General features: G+C 42.2%; 1 protein-coding gene across 2 annotated transcripts in view; it reads right to left on the bottom strand.

Moving 5' to 3' along the window:
• ctdp1 (CTD (carboxy-terminal domain, RNA polymerase II, polypeptide A) phosphatase, subunit 1) overlaps positions 1–22,403 on the bottom strand; it is a 270,284-nt gene that overhangs the window by 214,063 nt on the left and 33,818 nt on the right. For both annotated transcript variants that reach the window (XM_059645960.1, XM_048529206.2), the window contains 2 exons: positions 20,772–20,900; positions 17,583–17,733 (listed from right to left, as the gene is read on the bottom strand). In XM_059645960.1, the coding sequence (XP_059501943.1) occupies positions 17,583–17,733; positions 20,772–20,900 (280 nt within the window). The remainder of the gene's footprint in view (positions 1–17,582; positions 17,734–20,771; positions 20,901–22,403) is intronic.

Genomic DNA, 22,403 nt, shown 5'->3' with positions numbered 1-22,403 from the left:
GCCATTTACCTGCCCAACTCTCCAATCTATCTATATTCTGCTCTAACCTCTGACAGTCCCCTTCCCTATCTGCTACTCCACAAATCTCCGTGTCATCTGCAAACATGCTAATCAGACCACCTAATGTGAATGAAAGGATTCCTGCTGTAGTATAGGCAAGTTAGAGATATAAATGGCTGGGACTGGAGCCAAAAATCAAATTATAAACTTTCATATACCACGAGGTGGAAAATTCAGACTTCTGCCTTTAAAAAAAAATGCATGTTACAATAAAGGTATAGCACAAAGATATCACAAGACATTTTTAAAAATTCCAAAACTTCTGAACTTTTTCCAACACTGAGTGGCCATTCCATATATAATCACAAATAAACATGAAGTTATCATTAACTCAAAACAAAACACACAAAGGTAATTGACAAAGTGACAGGTAAATCACATACCAATTGGCTTTGCTGTTAATAATTTGAAAGTTTCATTTAAAATGTAGATCACAAACATTAAGAAATCCAATGATTCAAGATTGAGACCATCAGTTACAAATATGGTATTAAGTATTTCAAAATGGAAGACAAATTAAAAAGACAAAATAGTGCAGATGCTGTAGTTTTGAAAAATAAACTGAAAATGCTAGAAATACTCAGCAAACAAGGTGGTAGACTCAGTCCAACACCTGCTGGTAATCAATACTACAAAGATAAAAAGCTCAGGCAATTGTGACAATGCTCTGACATTGCTCTTGAAATATTGGCCCTCTCTCAGCACAGAGCAGGATCACAACATGGATATGGTTGGACTTTATAACAGGTCTCTGCTCTCAGACAGAAGGGTGGTAGTGCTAAACATGCAGGGTACCACATAACCCTATGGAAAGGAATTAGCACAGACCTTCAAATAGACCATAAGAAGTGCTTCTGCAAAATAAACTGGAGGAATAGTGCTGCCAATTTTCTTTGCAAACAGCACAGTGCTCAGGGGAACAATCAAATTTCAGTAATCCATGGCTTTCCCAAACACTGTAGATAGTATTACCTCTGTTTGCAACAGCATGGCAGAAAGGATGAACAGAGCGAAGACAACATTGCTTCTCTGTCATGAGGCACTAACCATCATGTAGAATGGCAGCATCATTGCCCTGATAATACAAAATGGACAGCTCCAATAACTGGGCATTATGACAGTATGGCCCATCGGCTATGCAACTGATGTAAAACAATAATCAGTGAAGTTGTTGCCCAACACATTCTGCAGTCCAAACAGAACACCCAAGGAATTTTCATTCAACAGGGGGAGTAGAATTAGAGACACGTTAGTATCAGCCCCCGAGGTAAATGTGGACAAACCGGCTGAAACAACAATATGTTGGATACAAAGAAAATCTCAGTAGCCCATCTAAATCCAGGTGAAAATGTCAGTGGTGGATAACTAACTGAAGAAGCTACCCTATCCTCAACCACTGCGCAGTCCAGCACAAGTGTGAGAAAAAAGAATCAGGCTTTTTATCAACTTTACCAATCCCAGTTGCTGAACAAATAACAGGAATAGGAAAAAGATCATTGAACCATCCAAAGCCCCAAAAAATCTGTTATGCTTTTATAGCAGATCATTTCGAATCTCCAGCTAACTGCATACATCTGCTTTTGTTCCTTTTACTGTTGCATGACAAAAAAAATCAATCCCAGTTCTAAAAACGTTTGTTTACACATTAAGTTTTACTGCAGAAGAAAATTCTAAACTTCTAACATTTGTTGAATAGGATTACATAAAATATAATGGCACAGCACAAGTCTTGGCAGTTGTTAAGATTCACATTAACGTCTTCCCCTCTTTCCCCACCTACTTCTTTCAGCATTACCCTATACACTCTTCTCAGACACAAGCTTCTCTCGTCTCCACGTGAAGGGCACAAAGCTGATTACTTCAACCGATCCCTGTGATAGTGAGTTCTACATTCTCACTGGTCTTTGAACAGTTTGGTTTCTTCAGAATTCGCAGTTGGATTTGTTGGTGACTATCTAACATCATTGGTTTCCTGTTAGGCTGTTCCACACAAATGGAAACAGTTATGAAGAAAGATTTCCCAGGCCTTTCATTGACCACTTAAGTGGCTCAATTGGTCTGTGAGCAGGAGGCCTGTCTGCCACTTTCCTTGCTGCTGGCAATGATGGCATGATGGCAGGAAGATAATGGGCATACTACCTGCCACTTTTCTATCTCTATTCCAGGGGTCCTCCTTGTGTGTTCCCAGAGAACCAGTGAAATCCACGTCAGCAAATGTGCTTCCACTTGTGGGCAAGGGCAAAACCAGGGGCTATCAGTACAAGACAGTCACCAGGGAATCAAACTGGGAAAGAAATTTCTTCTGAATTTCCTTCTGAATTACTTCAGGGAGATGAGAATACAGATCTTGCTATCGTGTCGAATGGATGAGGCAAACAGTATAGATGCATTCAAGAGAAAGTTTGAGAAGCCAATGAAGAGGAAGAGAATGACGGGTTAACACTGTTATGAGTCAGCTGGGGGAAAGACAGGGAGAGGTTTGCGTGCTGCACAACTGTCTGTATCAAATGGTTGAATCAAATGACCCATTTCTCTGTTACATCACCCAATGTAATTTCCATGTTCATGATTTATCTGCAATTAGACAACACAACAGATGGCATCACACTGGATAAAGTATTTCTTCCTGGATCTAAAAGCTCTTTCAAATCGTTCTGAACTGAACTGGAAAACAAAAACATGCATCCACTTGGCTGCTTCATTGCCCACATAGTGCTGCCTGTGAGAAATATGTGCATGACTGGAATGATTTAGAAGGGAAACCAGGTTCAAAACAGTTGCTGAGCCACCAAAATGACTATCAACATTACTAACATCTGTGCAACAGCCTCAAAGTACAACCATAATTCAGAGCCGAATGATTAGATCACATTGCCAGAAAAATGCCAGAACAGATGACTGCAAGTTAAAAAAAGATGTCTTCATTTGATTGGTGAAATTCATAACTTGTCGCATTCCTATCACACCGGTATTAGTTAAGACAAGGTGCAGTTCAAGAAGACAGCTCACTTGCAGTTTTTGGTCTCCATATTTAGGGAAAAAAGTAAAAGGAAGCCGATCAGAGTCGGTTTACCAGAATGATATGTGGAATAAGCAGACTGCTTTATGAGGTTGGGTTTGACAGGTTGGGCTTGTTTCCACCAAACTCTGAAGCAGGGTAAGTGTCTTGACTGAAGTGCATAAGATCCTGAATAGATCTACAGTTCCAGCTCAAGTTATTACAGGACAAGTCAAATCCCAAAATGAAATCTGGCTTGATATATTGTGCTTTATTTACATATAGCAAGGTGATCTTTCACTGAAACTCAAGTGCGTAATAATCCAGACTTAGCTTTAACAATAAAACAGAAGTTTATTACACAATGAAAAAGAAATAAAATGGAATACACTATTTGTATATAACACAGTCTGAAAGATTTTGAAATACACTGGAATCATAATCCCATCTAATCCAATTCCATCACTTTATGCGCTCAAATACCAGAGCGAGTTCACTTTTTTAATTACCTCCCTAAGTTTAACTTTACTGTTTCTTTAAATTTACTGTCTTGAGACATTTGTAGTCTCTTCTTGATTAATTCCACACTGAGCTTAGACTGTGTCAGTTTCAAACAATGCCTTCCAGATGCTAACGGAACAGTTTTAGACTGTAACTTTCAAAGGCAACTTAATCAGTAAATGTTCTGTATTTTCTTTTCTCAGGGGGACTTGTGTTTTATATCTATCTCCAACCAGGACTTCTACGAACTGAAAACAATTGCTTTTCTAGTTTTGGATTTTTCCCATCAGCAAAAAAAAATCAATTCCTAATTCTTCAAACTGAAAAGAAACTGACTAAAGCCCACTTGCCAATGTTTCAAAACCAAAACTCGAACAGAAATAATATTTATATGAATCCTGTATCTTGCATCTTATTTTCCAATGAAGAAAAATGAAAAACGTCTCCTTTAAGTATTTTCAATACCCAAAAACGATCTTCACATTATTTCTATGTCACAGTAACAATAGTAACATACTGACATAAGATGAGTTTTAGCAACTATATTTTTAAGTCCATTTGCATCACTGTAGCCAATGTCCTTAATATCAGCTATCAATAAAGCATCTGCTATAATATTTCCTTTTCAAGGCACATAAACAATTTTAAAATTTTACATTGAAGAATTAATCACAAGTTTTTGACCAGAAATAGTTCCAAAAAAGTCGAAGGACTACGGCTTGTATAAACACCAGTATCTTCCACATTATTGTGTGGCACATTTCAAAATGAAGTCGACTCAATATCTCCTTCTTAATCATTGAACATTTTTGCTGACATGTGATTAATTTCTTTCAAAAATAACACAGTCTGGTCGAACCCCATCACATCATGTTGCAGTAAACCAGCCAGCACATTGATGATGCTGGCATCAACACCTAGTTCGAACAGCTTCTCATGACTCACTACAGCCAAAGCTGGGGCAGTTGTCAGCCCAGCTGTCAAATTTTCAGACACTTTAACATTCTAGTGTCTCATCAAATTTACTGTGTTTTTACAACAAACTAGTTAACTCAGCCTCAGGACAAAGATGCAATAGAAATAATCCAACCCAACATCAAACAGAATTTCATGTTTTGCCCTGGGCATGCAAAAGTTCCAAATATCTCCTTTTTTCACCTCTCGAGGTGTTACTTCCTCTTGTCCCACAGTGTGGCCCAAATAAGTCATTTTCACTTTGGCAAACATATGCATAGCCAGATTTATAACCAAATTGGCTTAATGAACCTGAGAGTGGCACACTGGTTAACACTGCTGCCTTACAGCGCCAGAGACCCAGGTTTGATTCCATCCTCAATGTGGAGTTTGCACATTCTCCCCGTGTCCGCGTGGGATTCCTCCAAGCACTCCGGTTTCCTCCCACAGTCCAAAGATGTACAGGCTGGATTGATTGGCCATGCTAAATTGCCCTACAGATTTCAGGGATGTGTAAGGTTATATGGGGATGTGTCTGGTGGGATGCACTGAGGGTCAGTGTGGACTTGTTGGGTTGAAGGGCCTGTTTCCACACTGTAGAGATTCTTTGATTCTATGATATGATTCTAACATTTCAGTCAAATGACATAGATATTTACTCCAGGTTTGGCTAAAAACAACTAATCATCAATGCATACAACAGTTGCACAGCCCTTCACTTCCTTTATTGGTTAATCATTGGACCATTGCTGATATATTTCTCATTCCAAACAACACAACGTTGTATTCATAAAGTTCATCTGGCTGAAAGTTGATATTTCTCTGGATCTGACCATCAACAGTTCTGACCAACACAATTTTTAGCTATTTAATTTGAGAGACAAATTGTGTACGTGCAATTTTTTTCAATGTAGTCTTACAAGCTCAGAAAAGGACACCAGTTCACTTCTGTTATTGTACAGACATTGCAATGATCAAATACTGAACTATTGTGACCAATCTGGTTTTGACAACATTATGATTAGTGATTTTCAGTTACTGTAGCTCAGTTCAATAATGTCATTGTTCATCACAAACTTAATCTCTTCCCTTGCTTGAGTTAATCTCTCTGGATCAAGTCTGCAAGGATGTTGTTTAATGCATCTCATACATTAACATTATGAAACCATTTTTCCTGGTTTATTCGCACGTTTCAATTTATAATTCTGTAATAGTTTTCACAAACCAATTTGACAGTTTTCTGTCAGATAAAATATGACACTATTTAACCTTTGAAACATTTCCATTTTATCCAAAGTAATTGTTGGAGGATCAACTTTTGAATTTTCAATTGCTGATTAATTCTTCACCTCTTCGACAATTTGATTTCACCTCTCATTTCTTTCACTATTGTAGGGACACTTTCCTCCTGGCTTTCATCCCTGTCATAATATCCCTTTAATGTACTAATATTAACACACTTGATGGTTCTTTCTCCTACCTGGAATACCCATTATATAATTCACACCACTGGATGTTTTTTTGATTTGATACTGATCAATGAACCTGGTTTTTAATAAATCCCAGAGACAGGTGGACAATACTAACATCTTGTTTCCCCTCAACTGAATATCAAATTGTGGCCTCTTTGCCACCTCTAGTTTTTAATTGTTTGTTGGGCACCCTTCAAATTCTTTTTAGCAAACTCACATGCTTCAGCCAGTTTTCCTCTCAAATTTGAAAAAATATTTCTTTAAATTAGTGGTAATTTTACCTCGTTTCCATGTTTTAGTTCAAAAATACTACATTCTGTGGGCTCATTAGGAGCATCCCTAATAGCAAATAGTCATAGAAGTATTACGGTATCCAAATCACTCAGAAATCATGGTTTTCAAAGTCTGACTCCATCACTCCATTGCACCGTGAATGTGGTTGATAAACACAGGACATGTAAGTATTGCATTCCCAAACTAGCTATCAGTTTTCTCGAGTATCTGCAACATAAATTTTGATCCTTGTTCTAACTGTGTTTCTTTGTGAAAGACTGAACTGCTGTTTCAAGTATCACTTTTACAGTCATGTTTCAAAGGTCTGAATGGCCTACTCCTGTATCTATTTTCTTCGTTTCCTAAAGACACTGCCTCATCAAAACCTTAATGGAAATACGCGTCACTGTCAAAAGATAAGGATTCCCAATCCTGGCTTTATGTATGTGCCCTACACAATGTATAAAGACCCTCCCAAATAGCTTTCAGAGAAATGTAGAAAATTCTACGAGGACTAGACAGGGAGCATGTCCCTATGACTGCGGAGTCCAGGATCGGAGCTCGTCCAAGGTTATTGGCTAGGCTATTTATGACTGAGATGAGACCTTGTTTCACTAAAAGTGTGGTGAGCCTGCGGAATTCTCTGCCACAGAAAGCAGTTGAGGCCGAAATATGGAATGTTTTCATAAAGGAGCAAGATACAATGTTTTTGTCGGGCTAATGAGATAAAACGGTTTGGGGATAAAGTGGGAACAGGATACTGAGTTGAATAATCAACTACGATCACACTGAAAGAAGAGCAGGTTCAGAAGGTTGAATGAAATTCCCACTCATTTTCTACGTTTCTTTCACAGGTTTAATTTAAGATGCAAGTTTCCCTCTTACCTGACAGATAGCATATCCAAAATATTTTTATGCAATCATGACGATAAAAATGTTTTCATATTTTAGCCTGGGTTTCCTTATATCTAAGTGACCTGCCATGAAGATTTTGTCATCTCTGAGCACCCAGAGAAAACCTATGCAGACACAGGGACAACGTGCAAACTCCACATAAACATTCGCCCGAGGCTGGAATCGAACCTGGGTCACTGATGCTGTGAGGCAGCCACCGTGCCGCCCTCAGAGAAGCAGCAGTTCTGTCAGATATCTGTCGTGTCTCACACGGACAGTTACAGGTGCGGAAGAGGTTACATGGAAATCCACAAAGAAATTGGAGAAATAGAAAATCTGCAGCTGCCAGAGAACAGACAGTACGATGCCAAAGTAATAAACGAGAAAGGCTGCAGCTAAAAAGTAGAAGAAAGAAATGAACACGCCAAGGACAATTGATGAAAATTATAAGGGAGACCAGTTGCCATAGTTGGAAGGTCAAAGACTCAGAATAGAGGGAAATCAAGAAAGGGAAGAGGTCCTAAAACTGTAGCCGTAATACAAAGGGAATATATTTCTTTGGAATCTATTAAGTGGTAAATGATAATTCAGAACAAAAGCCGAAAGAAGTGTAGATGCTGTAAATCAGAAACGAAAGCAGAAGTTGCTGGAAAAGCTCAGCAGGATGATAATTCACAGGAGGCATGAGAATTCTTCTTAGAACATTAACAAAAAGAATCTGATAACTAGACATTCTGAATATTTTGTCTCAAAATAGGAGGTATTTTCGTAAGTTTCAAATTAAGGATGTAAGCCGATAATGATACTGAAGCAAGTCAGTCACTGTTGCTGTCTGACGATACTCTTAGTCTTCCAAACGAGTTAATGGACGAGACAATATTAATTCGAGATCTGCATCGAGGTTACAAACCAGTCTAACTGCACAGTGTTAAATTAATGCATGACCCGGAAATTGAAGAAGCTATGGTGGGAATAGTGAAACAAATTCCTATAGGAGACAGTACGCAGGGGCCAGACACCAACTCTGCGACACCTGCTCCTACCAACCCTTTGATCATGACCCCAACCCCGAACACCAAAACATCATCTCCCAAACCATCCACAACCTCATCACTTCAGGTGATCTCCCACCCACAGCCTCCAACCCCATCCTTCCCCAAACCCGCACCACCCGCTTCTATCTCCTTCCCAAAATCCACAAACCTGATTGCCCTGGCCAACCCATTATCTCCACCTGCTCCTGCCCCACCGAACTCATCTCCACCTTCTACCCGTTGGTCCAGGAACTCCCTACCTACGTCCATGACACCACCCACACCCTCCACCTCCTCTAGGACTTCCAATTCCCCAGTCCCCAACACCTCATCTTTACCATGGACGTCCAGTGCCTATACACCTGCATTCCCCATACAGATGAGCTAAAAGGCCCTCCACTTTTTCCTGTCCTGCAGGCCTGACCAGTGCCCCCCCTCCCACCACAACCGACACCCTCATCCACTTAGCCGAGCTCATCCTCACCCTTATAACAACTTCTCTTTCAATTCCTCCCACTTCCTACAGACGAAGTGGTGGCCGTGGGTACCCGCATGGGCCCAAGCTACGCCTGCCTCTTTGTAGGTTATGTGGAACAATCACTCTTTAGTACCTATACTGGCCCCAAACCCCACCTGTTCCAGAGTTACACTGATGACTGTATTGGCGCCACCTTATGCTCCCATGAGGAGCTCGAACAGTTCATCCACTTCACCAACACCTTTCACCCCAACCTCAAGTTCAACTGGACCATCTCCAATACCTCTCTCTCCTTCCTGGACCCCTCTGTCTCCATCTCCAGCAACCACCTAGAAACTGATATCCACTTCAAGCCCAACTCCCACAGCTACCTAGAATACAGCTCCTCCCAGCCACCTTCCTGCAAAACTGCCATCCCCAATTCCTTCGCCACTGCCACATCTGTTCCCAGGATGAGGCATTCCACTTCCGCACATCTCAGATGTCCTCGTTTTACAAGAACCGCAACATCCCCCGTTCGGTAGTCGAGAATGCCCTCAACCATGACTCCCGCATTTCCCGCAACTCATCCCTCACAACTCTTCCCCGCAATAAAAATCAAAACAGAATCCCCTTTGTCCTCACGTACCACCCCACCAAACTCTATATCCAACGCATCATCCTCTGACACTTCCGCCATCTGCAATCCGACCCCACCACCAAAGACATTTTTCCCTCCCACCCTTACCTGCCTTCCGGAGGGACCACTCTCTCTGTGACTCCCTTGTCTGCTCCACACTCCCCTCCAGCCCCACCACACCAGGCACTTTTCCCTGCAACCGCACGAAGTGCTACACCTGCCCCCACACCACCCACCTCACCCCCATCTCAGGACCCAACAAGACTTTCCACATCAAGTAGATGTTCACTTGCACATCTGCTAATGTGGTATACTGCATCCGCTGTTCCTGTTGTGGCCTCTTCATCTGGGAAACCAAACGGAGGCTTGGGGACTGCTTTGCAGAACATCTACATTCGGTTCGCAATAAACAACTGCACCTCCCAGTCGCGAACCACTTCAACTCCCCCTCCCATTCCACAGACAACATGTCCATCCCGGGCCTCCTGCAGTGCCACAACGATACTACACAAAGATTGCAGGAAAAGCAACTCATATTCCGCTTGGGAACCCTGCCTTGGTATCAACGTGGACTTCACTAACTTTAAAATCCCCCCTCCCCCTATCGTATCCCAAAACCAGCCCAGCTCGTCCCTGCCTCTCTAACTGTCCTTCCTCGCACCCAAGCTCTCTTCCCACCTCAAACCCCACCCCCATCTCTTACTTACTAACCTCAGCGCCCCCCCCATAATCTGTCTGTCCTCCCTGGACTGACCTATCTCCTCCTTACCTCCCCACCTACTCTCATCTTTACTGGCTCTATCCCCTCCTATTTGACCGGTATGTCTTCTCTCCATCTATCTTCTCCTTTAGCCATCTTCTATCCGCATCCCCCTCTCTCCCTACTTATTTCAGAAACCCCTTCCCCCCCCCCCTCCCCTATTTCTGAAGGAGGGTCACGGCCCAAAAACGTCAGCTTTCCTGCACCTAAGATGCTGCTTGGCCTGCTATCTTCATCCAGCTATACACCTTGTTATCCCCTCTCGAAGGAACTGCCTTTGGGAAATGACCTAGCAGATTCAAGCTTGTTGGCTTAGTTAAGGGTGGTTCGACAGACAGTGGAAGTAAAAGAAACTGAAATGTTACATTGGGAGCATCCTGGATTATTTTCTGTGTGCTCAGATCCCTAAAAATGAACAAGAAAAAGAGCCTATGAAAATGGGAGACAAATTGGAGATTATGTTATTGGGTACGATGTTTTGAAAATTTAACTAATATGAATGAATATAAAGCAAATAAGACTGATATGTTTAGCGTATCTTCTTTAATAGAAATGCAACAAATGGTTTCAGAATTGAAAGCGTTATACCAAACAGTCTAATCAGAAATTGAAAGACAAATTCTTAATGAAAAGAACACAGACCACTTCAAATACCAGCCAATGGACAGTGTTTAGTCTCAACTGAGCATTGTAACAAGATTTTACAAGGCAAACTCAAAATAGATGGCACAAGTGCCCTGAAGCTCTTCGACCACATACTGAAACAAACCCATTACTACAGCCATGTCTCCTTTCTCAGTACCTGCCTACGCAGCCGGCTCATACCCCTTGGAACCCGAACAACATCCAGACCACCCCAATTTGGACCAAACTGCAACAACCGTTATCTACAGTACATCCAGAGCCTACAGAAATGGTTTTCTCTGCGGATCTTTCATTCCACGCTTGCAGCCATACACCAACATCTTCTCTCACTACGGTCAGCCCTACCCCAGGTCAGAGCCTCTCTCTCCCAGACCTGCAAAGGACCTCTAGTGTTTTTCATTCTCCATAGGATCCACACCCTCAACCAACACTTTCTCTCCGCTCTATCAAGTGTGCCAAACTTGCTTGTGCTTACCTCCAAACACAGACCTCCTCCACCACCCTAGGCCCTAAACCTATCTACAATCTCATTCTTAATTTGCCTGGCACCTTTAATCATGCTGTCGCCTTGGCAGCTTGCGCCAATGCCTTTGGCGTCATCACTTCCTCTGCCAAGTCAACAATGCCAACGCTTCCACCTACATGACCACCCCCACACACACCCACTCCCACTCCCAGCTTCAGCTCTACACCCAACGCCAGCCCCAAGCCCTGCCGGGTCTTCACCATCCCCTCTGACTTCCCCCTTACTGAGGATGAATGGTAAGTCCTCAAAGGCCACACATTCATTCCCACACATCAATGAATTCTGCTCATGTCTGGATGTTGAACTCTTTCAAAATTCTTTAGCCGCAACCAAAGGCACAAACTCCTCCTCAAACAGCATCTCATCAGGGGTGACACGGGCACAGTTGTTTATCATCCAGCAGCATGTGTAGACAGAGAGTGCTGACAGTCAATTCAACCAAGTTGGCAAGGAAGGAGCACAGCAATTGATTCACCACAAAACCAACTTCTAGATGTTATTCTTTTCTGGCAAAGTGGAGCTCAGAACAAGAGTCCTGGCTGCACTTTCAGATCCCAGGCCAGGTTTGACTACCATTATCCCTCCCCCAGAAAAACCTCTCAGCTTCAATACCAGGATCACCCTATTTGATTATAATTTGTTCTACTCTACACAAACATGATAATAACCAAATAAAAAAGAACGATCTGTGTCCTGGCTTGCATTAAGGCCTGCTCTCACTCATCGACCTTGTCCCCATTCAAACAACATATTGATTTTAAATAAAACGAGAAAGTGCTGTAAAAGCTGGGTGCATCTGGCTGTACGTACGGAGAAAGAAACAAAGTTTGTAGAAGAGTCCTATTTGACTCAAAATGTTAACACTGTCTTTCCACTGCCCACTGCCAGAGCTGCTCAGCATTTGATTTTCGGTTCAGAGTTCCAGCATCCGTAATATTCCACTCTTACTTTAGTCTTGATTATAAAATTTTTGTTCTTGTTTTCGGATCCCTCTGTAAGCAATGCCCCACCCCATCTCAGTAATTTACTGGAGCACCACAATCCTCCCGAGACTCTGCACTCCTCTGGCGGTGGCCTCGCCAACATCTCTAATTGTAATTGCTTATTGATGGCTGATTTGAAAGGTTCCCAGCTCTGGAGTTCCCTCTCCTATGCACACCGTTTTCCATTCTCCAGACACTACCTTTTGACCCAAGTCCTCACCTAACCAACACTTTATACAGGTCCAGTATAACCTCCCTCTCTTGTATTCTACTGTTTGTTTAAAAAAAGCAAGAATCCCATGTGCTTTCTTATTCACATTATTTACTTGTTCTGCTACCTTCAAGGACCTATGGTTACACACATCAAAGTCGCTCTGATCTTCATTACTTTCCAGGAACCTATCATTCACAATGTAATAAACCTCCTGCCTTGTCAACCCTCCTCAGGTGCATCACTTCTCACTTTGCTGAGTTGAATTCTCTTTGCCCCTGTTTTGCCAACTGACGGCCCCACTAACATCCTCCTGCAGTTTACAGCTCTTCTCCACACTATTTACTGCCTTAGAAATGTTCATGCAATCATAAAATTTTCTTTTCATGCAATCTGCAATTTTTCTAACCACATCCCCTTGTAAGCTTTAGTGAGAAAGCTATAGCAATGTGTTTATGTTCAAAGAACATTGTGGTGAATCAGCAGGGCACAACAATGATAGAGGGGCTAAGGAATTAAATGATAAAGACAGGTTGCATAGCCTGGCTTGTATTCCCTTGAAGATGAGGATTATGAAGTGATCTAACAGAAATATTCAAATGAGAGTAACCATTTCTCTCAGTGGGCTGGGGACAAATGAAGGAGGTATCAGAGCTAAAGTCATCAGGGTGATTTTAAAAAAAAAGTTCCTCACATAAATCTCAAAGAATCTGGAATTATTTTCTAAAAGTAATCAATGTAATATGCATCCTCTTAAATTCTATCCAGATTCCACGTATAAAATTCAACAGACGTTCAACATCAGTGCCACATAGAGGGTTTTGCAAGATCCCTCATCTACGATGATGTTGATGTTTCAAAAGAAAGCAAAATAAACAAAGCATTTCAAACTTTCAAAGAAATAAAACGAAGGTGATCATTCCTCAGCTAGCTAGTTTAATGGAACTGCTGGAACAGTGCTGATCTTTAGATTGCTACTGCCGCCAACTGTTCCCATAAAACATTACAATCATATCATTTGAAAATGTTCTAACCAAATGAAAATTAGACACGTGTACATTGTCAGGCAATCAAAACACGCACTGGCAGAAGTTAAATATCTGACAATGGACACAAAGTAGAGTTGCTCATCTGTTTCTAAATTCTTTTCTTAAAAATTTAGCTTAGCAACAAAATACTGCCCAACACCAACAGAGGAAACGTCAGCTATTTCCTGAACAGATAAATTTCAGTTAATTGAACAATATAGGCCAATTAAGATCAAGGAAGAATCATTGATTCCACCAAGTCTTCTCCAATCAGGGCCATATATTTCCGTGTAATTGTCTTCCTCAGAACAGGTAAGCCTCACCTTGAGGTAATAATTAACCTCCTCCTTTGAACACTCTATGAACAAAATAATCCCCATAAATAGTTCTATGAACCTTGGTGTAGATAACCATTCACTTAATATTTAATCTGCTTATCAGGAAGGGGCATGGAATTTGGGGTAAAGGCAAACTGTGAATCGATGTTTAAAAAAGATCTTTTTACTATAAGCAATATTCAAACTGCATTCCAAAGATTTAGATATCGAAGAAACTTTGTCATAGTCACATCATGATGACTTCATGTAGGCCAGACCTGGTGGGTAAAAACAACAGCTATCTTTCCCTAAAGACATGAGTGAACCAGACAGCTTTTACAACAATGATGTTTTCATGGTCATGACTACTGAAACTCGGTTCATATTTCAGGCTTTCAGATAGATTTCAAATTCCACCAGCTGCTGTGGTGGGATTTGAACTCATGCCCTCAAGAGCACGAGCCTAGGATTTTGATTATTCACCCAGTGACAGTACCACTATGTCAGCATCTCTTTCAAGTAACGCTGGAGTTTGACATCCTGACACTGCCAACTCATTACCATGATTTTAACAGAAAGAGTATACACTAGCTTCATGCATCAACAAGAGGGGCCCAGCTTCATGAATGGCTTGGGGTGCTTCAAGCTGACCTGCGTTGCTTAAAGTGCAATTGTACTGTAGTGGCACCCAAATTCTTCCCTGCCACTTACAATCCATAGGGCAGTAGGCATTCAGCTTTGGGGCCTCCAGTGAACTCCACAAATACACATAATCTACAGTCTATGAATGGTGGCAAGGCTGTTCCCACTCAGTGCAAGATTTATGAAGCGCTCGTGATCTCTTGAATTCTGCACAGAAAAACAATGGCCTGTCCCTGCAAGAATATCACCCCTCACCTGAGCAGCCAAATCTTCCAGTGTCCCTACATAAGCAAATATTCTGGAATATGCTCAACACTTCCTAGATGAGTAGTTGCCCCTCTCAAAAGGCCACCACTGACAACGAGGTCGACACGAGCTCAACTGCATCAGCTCAGCTGTTTACAAATTACACATCGTCCCCAAATTGCAAACAGGTTCCATTCTGGAGTCCATTCCTAACTCAGAGCACAATCAAAAGCAGCCATGCACAGGTACATGAAATGTTCAGGTCGGGTCTTTATAAACAAAAAGCATTTATGGGATAGCATTCGGAAGTACAAGCAATCGTAAGGAGTAAGTTCATAAATCGAGGATCCCCAGGGCTGCAGTGAAGGTTGAGCAGGGTCCTGATAGTGGTACACAAGTCTATAACGGGCAAAGACAGGACACAGAGAAAACATCAGCAGAGACATCAATAACCAGGGGATACAAATTTAAGTCAGAGGGCGACACACTCTTCCAAGCTCTGTGAGAGTGTCATCAAGCATTTTGTTGTTTATGCCCGTCCGTCTTCCTTCATAACCCTGCCCATCACAGATCTCAGTAGAATTCTCCACAGCTGAACTCACATGCAATTGCTCGCAGTTAAAGATGGTGTCTTACTTCAGTGGATTTGAAACATTAATGCTTCTTTAGTTTGTTGTATGTGCTATATTGAAAACCTCTCTCGTAAGAAAATAACAGAAGTAAATGCAAGTAAATGTGTCATTAATTCAGCTCAGAAAAGTGAGCAGGCCATGAAATTGCTTGCCCCATTGACGTGTGCTGCGGTACTGTGAAATTGGGAACCACTGCTCTACCACTTAAGCACTGTCACTTGATGGAACAGCTTCAATGTCACTTTCTCCCCATTGGTCCTCAAATGCCTGGGAAGGATGGATTTCTTGTCCCTTTTCCCATTGAGCTGCCCACGAATAAGGGGAAGGTAGGTGGTATACAGGATGTGAGGAGGAGGAGCATTAGGAATGAAGATGTCTTCACCTTCCATAGTTTTGGTAAGGCTACTGCAATAACTATCAGCATCATCTCCTCAACCAGGTTTAGATTATAAAAGTGTGCCTCTCCGCCCACCAGCTGGTTCCTGCTACCTCCATGTGTCTGACGTTTGGTCTGCAAGAGGAGGCAAGTGTATCAGTGGCCACCGTGCTTCCTGTTTGGATGATGGAGCAGTCAGGTTTGCAAGCTGTAAGCAATGAAATGCGGGTGTGAGACCTACAATGAAGCAAATAAATATTATGAACATGGCCAGACTGACAAGAGATTGTTGGGAGCGGGGAGCAGAGCGAGTGTGGGGCTGAGCCGGGGGCCAAGTCGCAGACCAGAGCCCGGAGCGGGGAGCAGAGCGAGTGTGGGGCTGAGCTGGGGGTCAAGTCGCTGACCAGAGCCCGGAGCGGGGAGCAGAGCGAGCGTGGGGCTGAGCCGGGGGGCCAAGTCGCAGACCAGAGCCCGGAGCGGGGAGCAGAGCGAGTGTGGGGCTGAGCCGGGGGCCAAGTCGCTGACCAGAGCCCGGAGCGGGGAGCAGAGCGAGTGTGGGGCTGAGCCGGGGGCCAAGTCGCTGACCAGAGCCCGGAGCGGGGAGCAGAGCGAGTGTGGGGCTGAGCCGGGGGCCAAGTCGCAGACCAGAGCCCGGAACGGAGAGCAGAGCGAGTGCAGGGTTGAGTCTAGGAACAGAGTCACAGTTGGGGACTGAAGCTGAAGCAGAGCGGTTGTGGATTGAAACCCAGAGCAGGAGCCCAGATCAGGAGCAGAGTGAGTGCCAGTCAAGCCGGGGACGAGTCCTGGAAGTGAATCTGGGACAGACACCAGTGTGTGGAAGCACCGAGGCCTCCTGTATTGAAGCCCTGTTGGCACAGACTCAATGGAAAAGGACTATAACTTGTATACTTTAGATAATTAAAAATATCATTCTGGGCTTTATAAAACTTTATTCCCATGCTTTTTTATCCACTCTTCAATTCTGTAACAATGCTTACAGTATCTGTATCTAGGTACCCTGTACCTGAGATGGCGCTGAGAGACAACATTACAAACTTGGCACTGCACTCGTTTGGGTGCACATGACCATAAACACTATTCTAACTTCAATGCAATTCCACTTTAAGCAATGTAGATTAGCTTCAAGTAGCCTGAGCAAATAACTACCCTGGCACACTCACTGTGTTACTTCAAATGGGAGAGGTGCAAGCATAGTGATAATGTCACTGCACTAATAATCAAATTCCAGGCTAATACTCTTGGGGACACCACAGCAGCTAGTAGAATTTGAATTCTATCAATAAATCTGAAACAGACAGTGAGCCTCAGTAAAGATGACCATAAAACTATTATTTATCATTCTAAATATCCCATCTGGTTCACTCAGATCTTTGAAGGAAGGAAATCTGCAATCTTTAACAGATGGCCTAAATATAACTCCAGACCCAAAGTAATATGGTTAACTCTTAACTGCCTTCTGAGATGGTGCAGGAAATTGATCAGTTGCTGACAGATCGGGTGGGCCAACATTCCCTGAAAAAAAAAACCTTGAAAGGCACGGAATGCTCAAGCATAGCAATCCAAATGCCTGTGTACTACAGCTATCCAATTTAACTCCTCACAAATACACCTTGCAGTTCCAAGAACTGTCATACCACAGTCTACAGTGGCCCATAAAAGAGAATTCAAGTTCTTTAAGCAACAAGGTGAACAGCAATTGTGCTCCACCCTAAAGAAAATAATGCTCCAAGACAAAAAGGTGGCATTCCCTCTGCCAGCCCCTGCTCCATTCTCCATATTTACAGACTTTATAAAACACAAAGTGCCTGGAAGGGTTCAAGATGCACAACAGGTCAGTCTCCTTCACAACTAACATCAATACCGCATCCCACGTTTTTAAAATCATTTCTCCAGCCACTTCCCTCCCACATACCTGCAATTGTGTGCGCGTAGAGCCTACTGCCAAAGGTGAACACGTGCAACTCGTACAGTTTTGCTATTTTTTCCAGAAATTCTCTACAGTGAGGTCGTAGTCGAGTGTGCAGCATTGGCTCTCCCCGCCCCAGTTGGAAATGGAATATTCCCTGCAGATGAGTTTAAAGAACAGAGATGCACTATAAATCCACGTAATTTACTTGCAAAGAACTAACAAGACCACAATTGATTTCAGAATAGACATAAATTACTGCCAATTAATTGTTCACGATTTATCCAGGAGGTCCTCACTTTTTGTCAGCGAGATCTTTCAGAAAAATTTAGCAAATAGAGAAAGATCAAAAAGCCTGCCGAAATAAAGCATGCCTGCAAAACAGCTGAACAAGTACCTAAAATTGTTCCCTAACTGAATAGAGATGAATAGAGCAATGAGTAGAATAGACGCCCTGTACCACAAAACTTATTGATAGACATGGCAGTTCTGTCATATCCATAACTACAATATTGCACAATAAGCAAAAGATTACAACACTTATTGAGTTTGCCCGGTGGCATTCTATTCATTATTGCATAGCTGTAGGGGTATAAAATAGATTTCTTTTCTTAAAAGAAATCACGTTAAGGTGAAGGTTTGAAGTCACGTCAACAACACAAACTTTACTTAAACAGCACTTCTGAAGCATCCTAAGGTGTTTCACAGCAGTGGCAGTCAGCTAACATGTGCACACAAGGTCCAGTTACACAGGCAGTTTTTAATGGAGTGGTTTAGAGGAAAAGAAAGAGAGATGTAAGCTGTTGAAATGCACTACTCAGAGTGGGGGGGGGAACACCTGAAAACATGGCCATCAATGGTTGAGTGATCAGCACATCAGGGACTAAACAAACAACAGAAGTCGATATGTCAAAGAAAAATGCAGGTCCATTACTAACGGTTGCTGGGTTTGAAGCGCAGGAGGTTGTAAATTGCAAGCAAGGTGAAACAAAAACACTGGAGTTGGGGCTTCCACAGTTTGGAGATCATGAGAAAGATAAGTTCAAATAAGAGTCTGTGTGATGGCTCTTGACTTTAACAGAAGGAGGATAAGGAAGGCACATTCCATAGTGTATAGGAATCTCAGGAAGAATATAATTACAGTAACAAGCATTAAATGACAAAAAGATGATAATGATAGATTGGTCATAAGGTAGAGACAGGCAAAAAATTTACAAATTTAAGCATTAACTTGTAACCTATGAGGGTGACAGGGAAGTGACTTCCACACACGGAACGTCAGATATTCAAGGTTCATTCTGAACATCCATCTTGAGGTAAGAAGAAACAGAGAGATCAAATTGGGAAAATGATGAACAATAGTTGGAGGCATCGAAGGTAAGGGATGACAGCAGCCTATGTCATTAAAATACCTAAATGATTTTCAATATTTCATCGAATTCAGTCAAGCATGCAATGATTAGGCAGAGAGAATTCCAGATGGCATGCAATCCTAGGAAGTTAATGAATGCCGGAGATGAACCATCGGCAAGACGTTAGACGAGGTTATGTCATGAATGGTACAGGTCAGAGACAGGAAGGAAGAGCTGGAATGAGAAAAGAAGTCTGTTTTAAACAGAAAAAGCTGGAAGTTAAACTACCAACAACACAGAGGCATTGTGATTTTTAAGATGTTTAGATGCACCTTATAATATATCGAACACAATCTGATTGCCTCCATGCAATTCAGAGCAAGTCTTTTTGAAAAGTGACAACTTCAATGACAAATGATTCATCAAGGTGCTTGACCGCAATGTTCAGGAACAATGCAATCTACATGGTTACAAGACAAACTGGAAACCAACATAAAGGTAAGGAAGTTGTTGATGGACAAGATAAATCGACACTCAACAGGTCAGTCACAACCAACTGAAGAGAGTGACCGGGAACAGGACAGCCTGAAGTGAAGTCAAAGGAAAATTTGATGGCAAATATCTGGATGATGTTGGATTAGTTGCTGTCAGAGCTAGAGATCTTCCAGAGTTCAGACAGCAGAGAATCCAAAATAATTTCAATGAGCTAAGAAATGTATGTCCTTTGAAACAATGGATAAGTGGATAACTTTTCTCGAGTAAGATCTGGTAGACTGAAGCTGGAACAGCTAAGTCTTCCTATGCAGCTTTGCAAGTGACTACATCACAGAATGGAACAATAAAGGACAGAGCGGCGCGAAAACTCAGCACAGATCAATCCAACACCATGGGCCGAAATGTTGGGAGGCACAGTTAAAAAAGGACGAGAAATGTTGGTTAGACTTTTCCCTAATGCTCAGCTTCACAGCTGCACCAGCAAATTTATGAGGAGATACCAAGTGATTGTTGCTGGTTGGATATGATACAGGTTTATCAAAATGCCAAGTGGAGTGGACAGAAATTTATGAGGCGCTGCACTGCAACGAATTAAGCTGGTAAGTAAACCTGAAAGAAGGAAGGATAGGCTATACAACACTACCCAACAGCTGAATATTCGACTCCTCACTGGGACATGCAGGAGGGTTAGATGAGTTAAAAAGTGGTATTCTAAATCAAGAAAATGTAGCAAGGCAATGCCGGACAGCCATTCCTTTCAGCTGATTTGTGCGGCTAATGAGGCCAGATCGGGATACATAACGCGTTTTTTTTCGTGACATTTTGCAATATCAAAGGAGGGAGGGAATGGTTGGGGAAGGCCAGTAGTTAGCCAAGTGCAAACAGTACACATATAGGTCTGAAAACAAAGCAAAAGGCTAGAATAGGCAAATTACGAGATCTGGCTGGTAATCCCAAACAGTCTCACGAGTGTCAGGTCAAGCAACAAATTAAATGTATAAATGATGAGAAGGAGAAATACTGCTGATAAGCAAGACTGTAGCAACCCAAGAGTGAAGACCTCAGCAATGACATAAAAAGTTGATTAATTTGATATTAGCTCCAACTCTCCTCTTTGAAAAGTCTTAAAATCTCTCTTTCACAAGCCTTTGATCAACCATCATAAATAACTCTTGATGTGGTTCAGTTTTGTTTGATAACAATCCTCCAAATATGTGCATGCATTTCTTAGTGAAACTATCATTGAGAAAATGGGACACGTTGTGGCTTATTGCTAGGATAAGATTCAACCATACAGCTGTATCTCCAGAGCAGGGTACTTCTCAGCTTACTATTACCAGCACCTCACCTTATTGGACATCTTTTGGCACAACTGCTCCGTCGTGTGGATTAAAGTCTGGTCCAGATCCACCATCAAAACTAATTTCCGGTTTTTGTGTAACCATTGCTGATCCTCTCGACCCAACTGCTCGGCTTGCTGTGAGATGCAGAGATTGGGGTGTGGTCGGGTGTAAAATAAAAAGAAAATAAAAAGTAATTTTTTTTAACTTCCATACAAGTACATGGAATTGCCAGACCAGAAAACAGGCCTTTGGTTCAACAGGCCTTTAATACACAGCATGGTCCATATGTGCTTCCATCCACTCTACTAGCACATTATTCGATTCCTTTCTCTCTCTGTGCATGTAAATATACCTACGCTGATTATCTGAACCTTGGTGACAGTTTCTGTGTTCCCACCACTCTCAGCGTAAACTGGCTTGTTCTGAATTTCACATTGGTTTAAGGACTGACCACCTTGTATTAACGAATTCTAGTTTTGGCTCCCACAAAGCAGAAATAGCCTGTCTATGCCTCCCATGTCAAACATCATCTTTATTTTGAAGACATCAACCAATTCACAATGACCTCTGTTCTACAGAAAACGAGCACGAGCCTGTTCAGGCTCTAGAGACAGTTGTTCCCTCTCAGCCGTGTTAGCACGAACACTCCGTGAACCCACAACTATCTGTCATTAGACTAATGAAACCTACGGCACAATCAAAGGCCATTTAGCCCACTAAGTCTGTGCCAGTTTCCACGTTTCTCACTTCAAACAGGAAGGACGATTGACAAACTGACAAGAATTATGATCCATGTACATAGAGGCCATTCCCTTGATCAACAGCTACCTTACTGAAGACCCACATAAAACAGATGGATCATTACTAACCAGGAATACAAGAACAAAATCCACTTGCAAATTCTAGCTAACAAATGAACTATGAAGCGATAACAGCAGGACAAAAATGGAGGAAATGAAACATTAAAAACAGCCTTTAGCCCTCAAACCCCTTCTAGTGTTTAACTAGAACATGGTTAATTCATGCCCAAATGCCACCATCCTACAATAATCTTGAACAAGCAGACTGTGACAATGAGGTTGTAGAAATGTTCACTGAGCTGGTGGGTTTGGTTGCAAACGTTTCATCACCCTGCTAGGTAACATCGTCAGTGCGCCTCTGATGAAGTGTCAGTGTTCTGTCCTGCTTGTTATTTACATGCCTCAGTTTGTTCAGGTGTTTGGTGCCACTTTTAGTTGTTTCTCAGTGGTTTGTAAACAGGGTCTAAGTCAATGTGTTTGTTGATGGGAGTTTCAGTTAGAACACCAGGCCTCCAGGAATTCCCTAGCAATTCTCTGTTTGGCTTGTGTGATTATGGATGTAAGAACCAAATGAACCGAGGATGGTATAAATCAGGAACAAAAACAAGGTTGCTGGAAAAGCTCAGAAGGTCTGGCAGCATCTGTGGAGGAGAAAACAGAGTTAACATTTTGGGTCCGGTGAGGAAGGTTCACCAGAGCTGAAACGTTAACTCTTTTTTTCTCCTCCACAGATGCCGCCAGACCTGCTGAGCTTTTCCAGCAATTTTGTTTTTGTGATTATGGATGTGTTGGTCTAAGTCCCTGCTGTGTCCCTCTTTGTCCATGTACAGTGAGACA

The sequence above is a fragment of the Stegostoma tigrinum genome, chromosome 5, assembly GCF_030684315.1.
Source record: "Stegostoma tigrinum isolate sSteTig4 chromosome 5, sSteTig4.hap1, whole genome shotgun sequence".
In the NCBI taxonomy this organism is placed as follows: Eukaryota; Metazoa; Chordata; class Chondrichthyes; order Orectolobiformes; family Stegostomatidae; genus Stegostoma; species Stegostoma tigrinum.
This window is presented reverse-complemented; position numbering and strand designations above follow the sequence as displayed.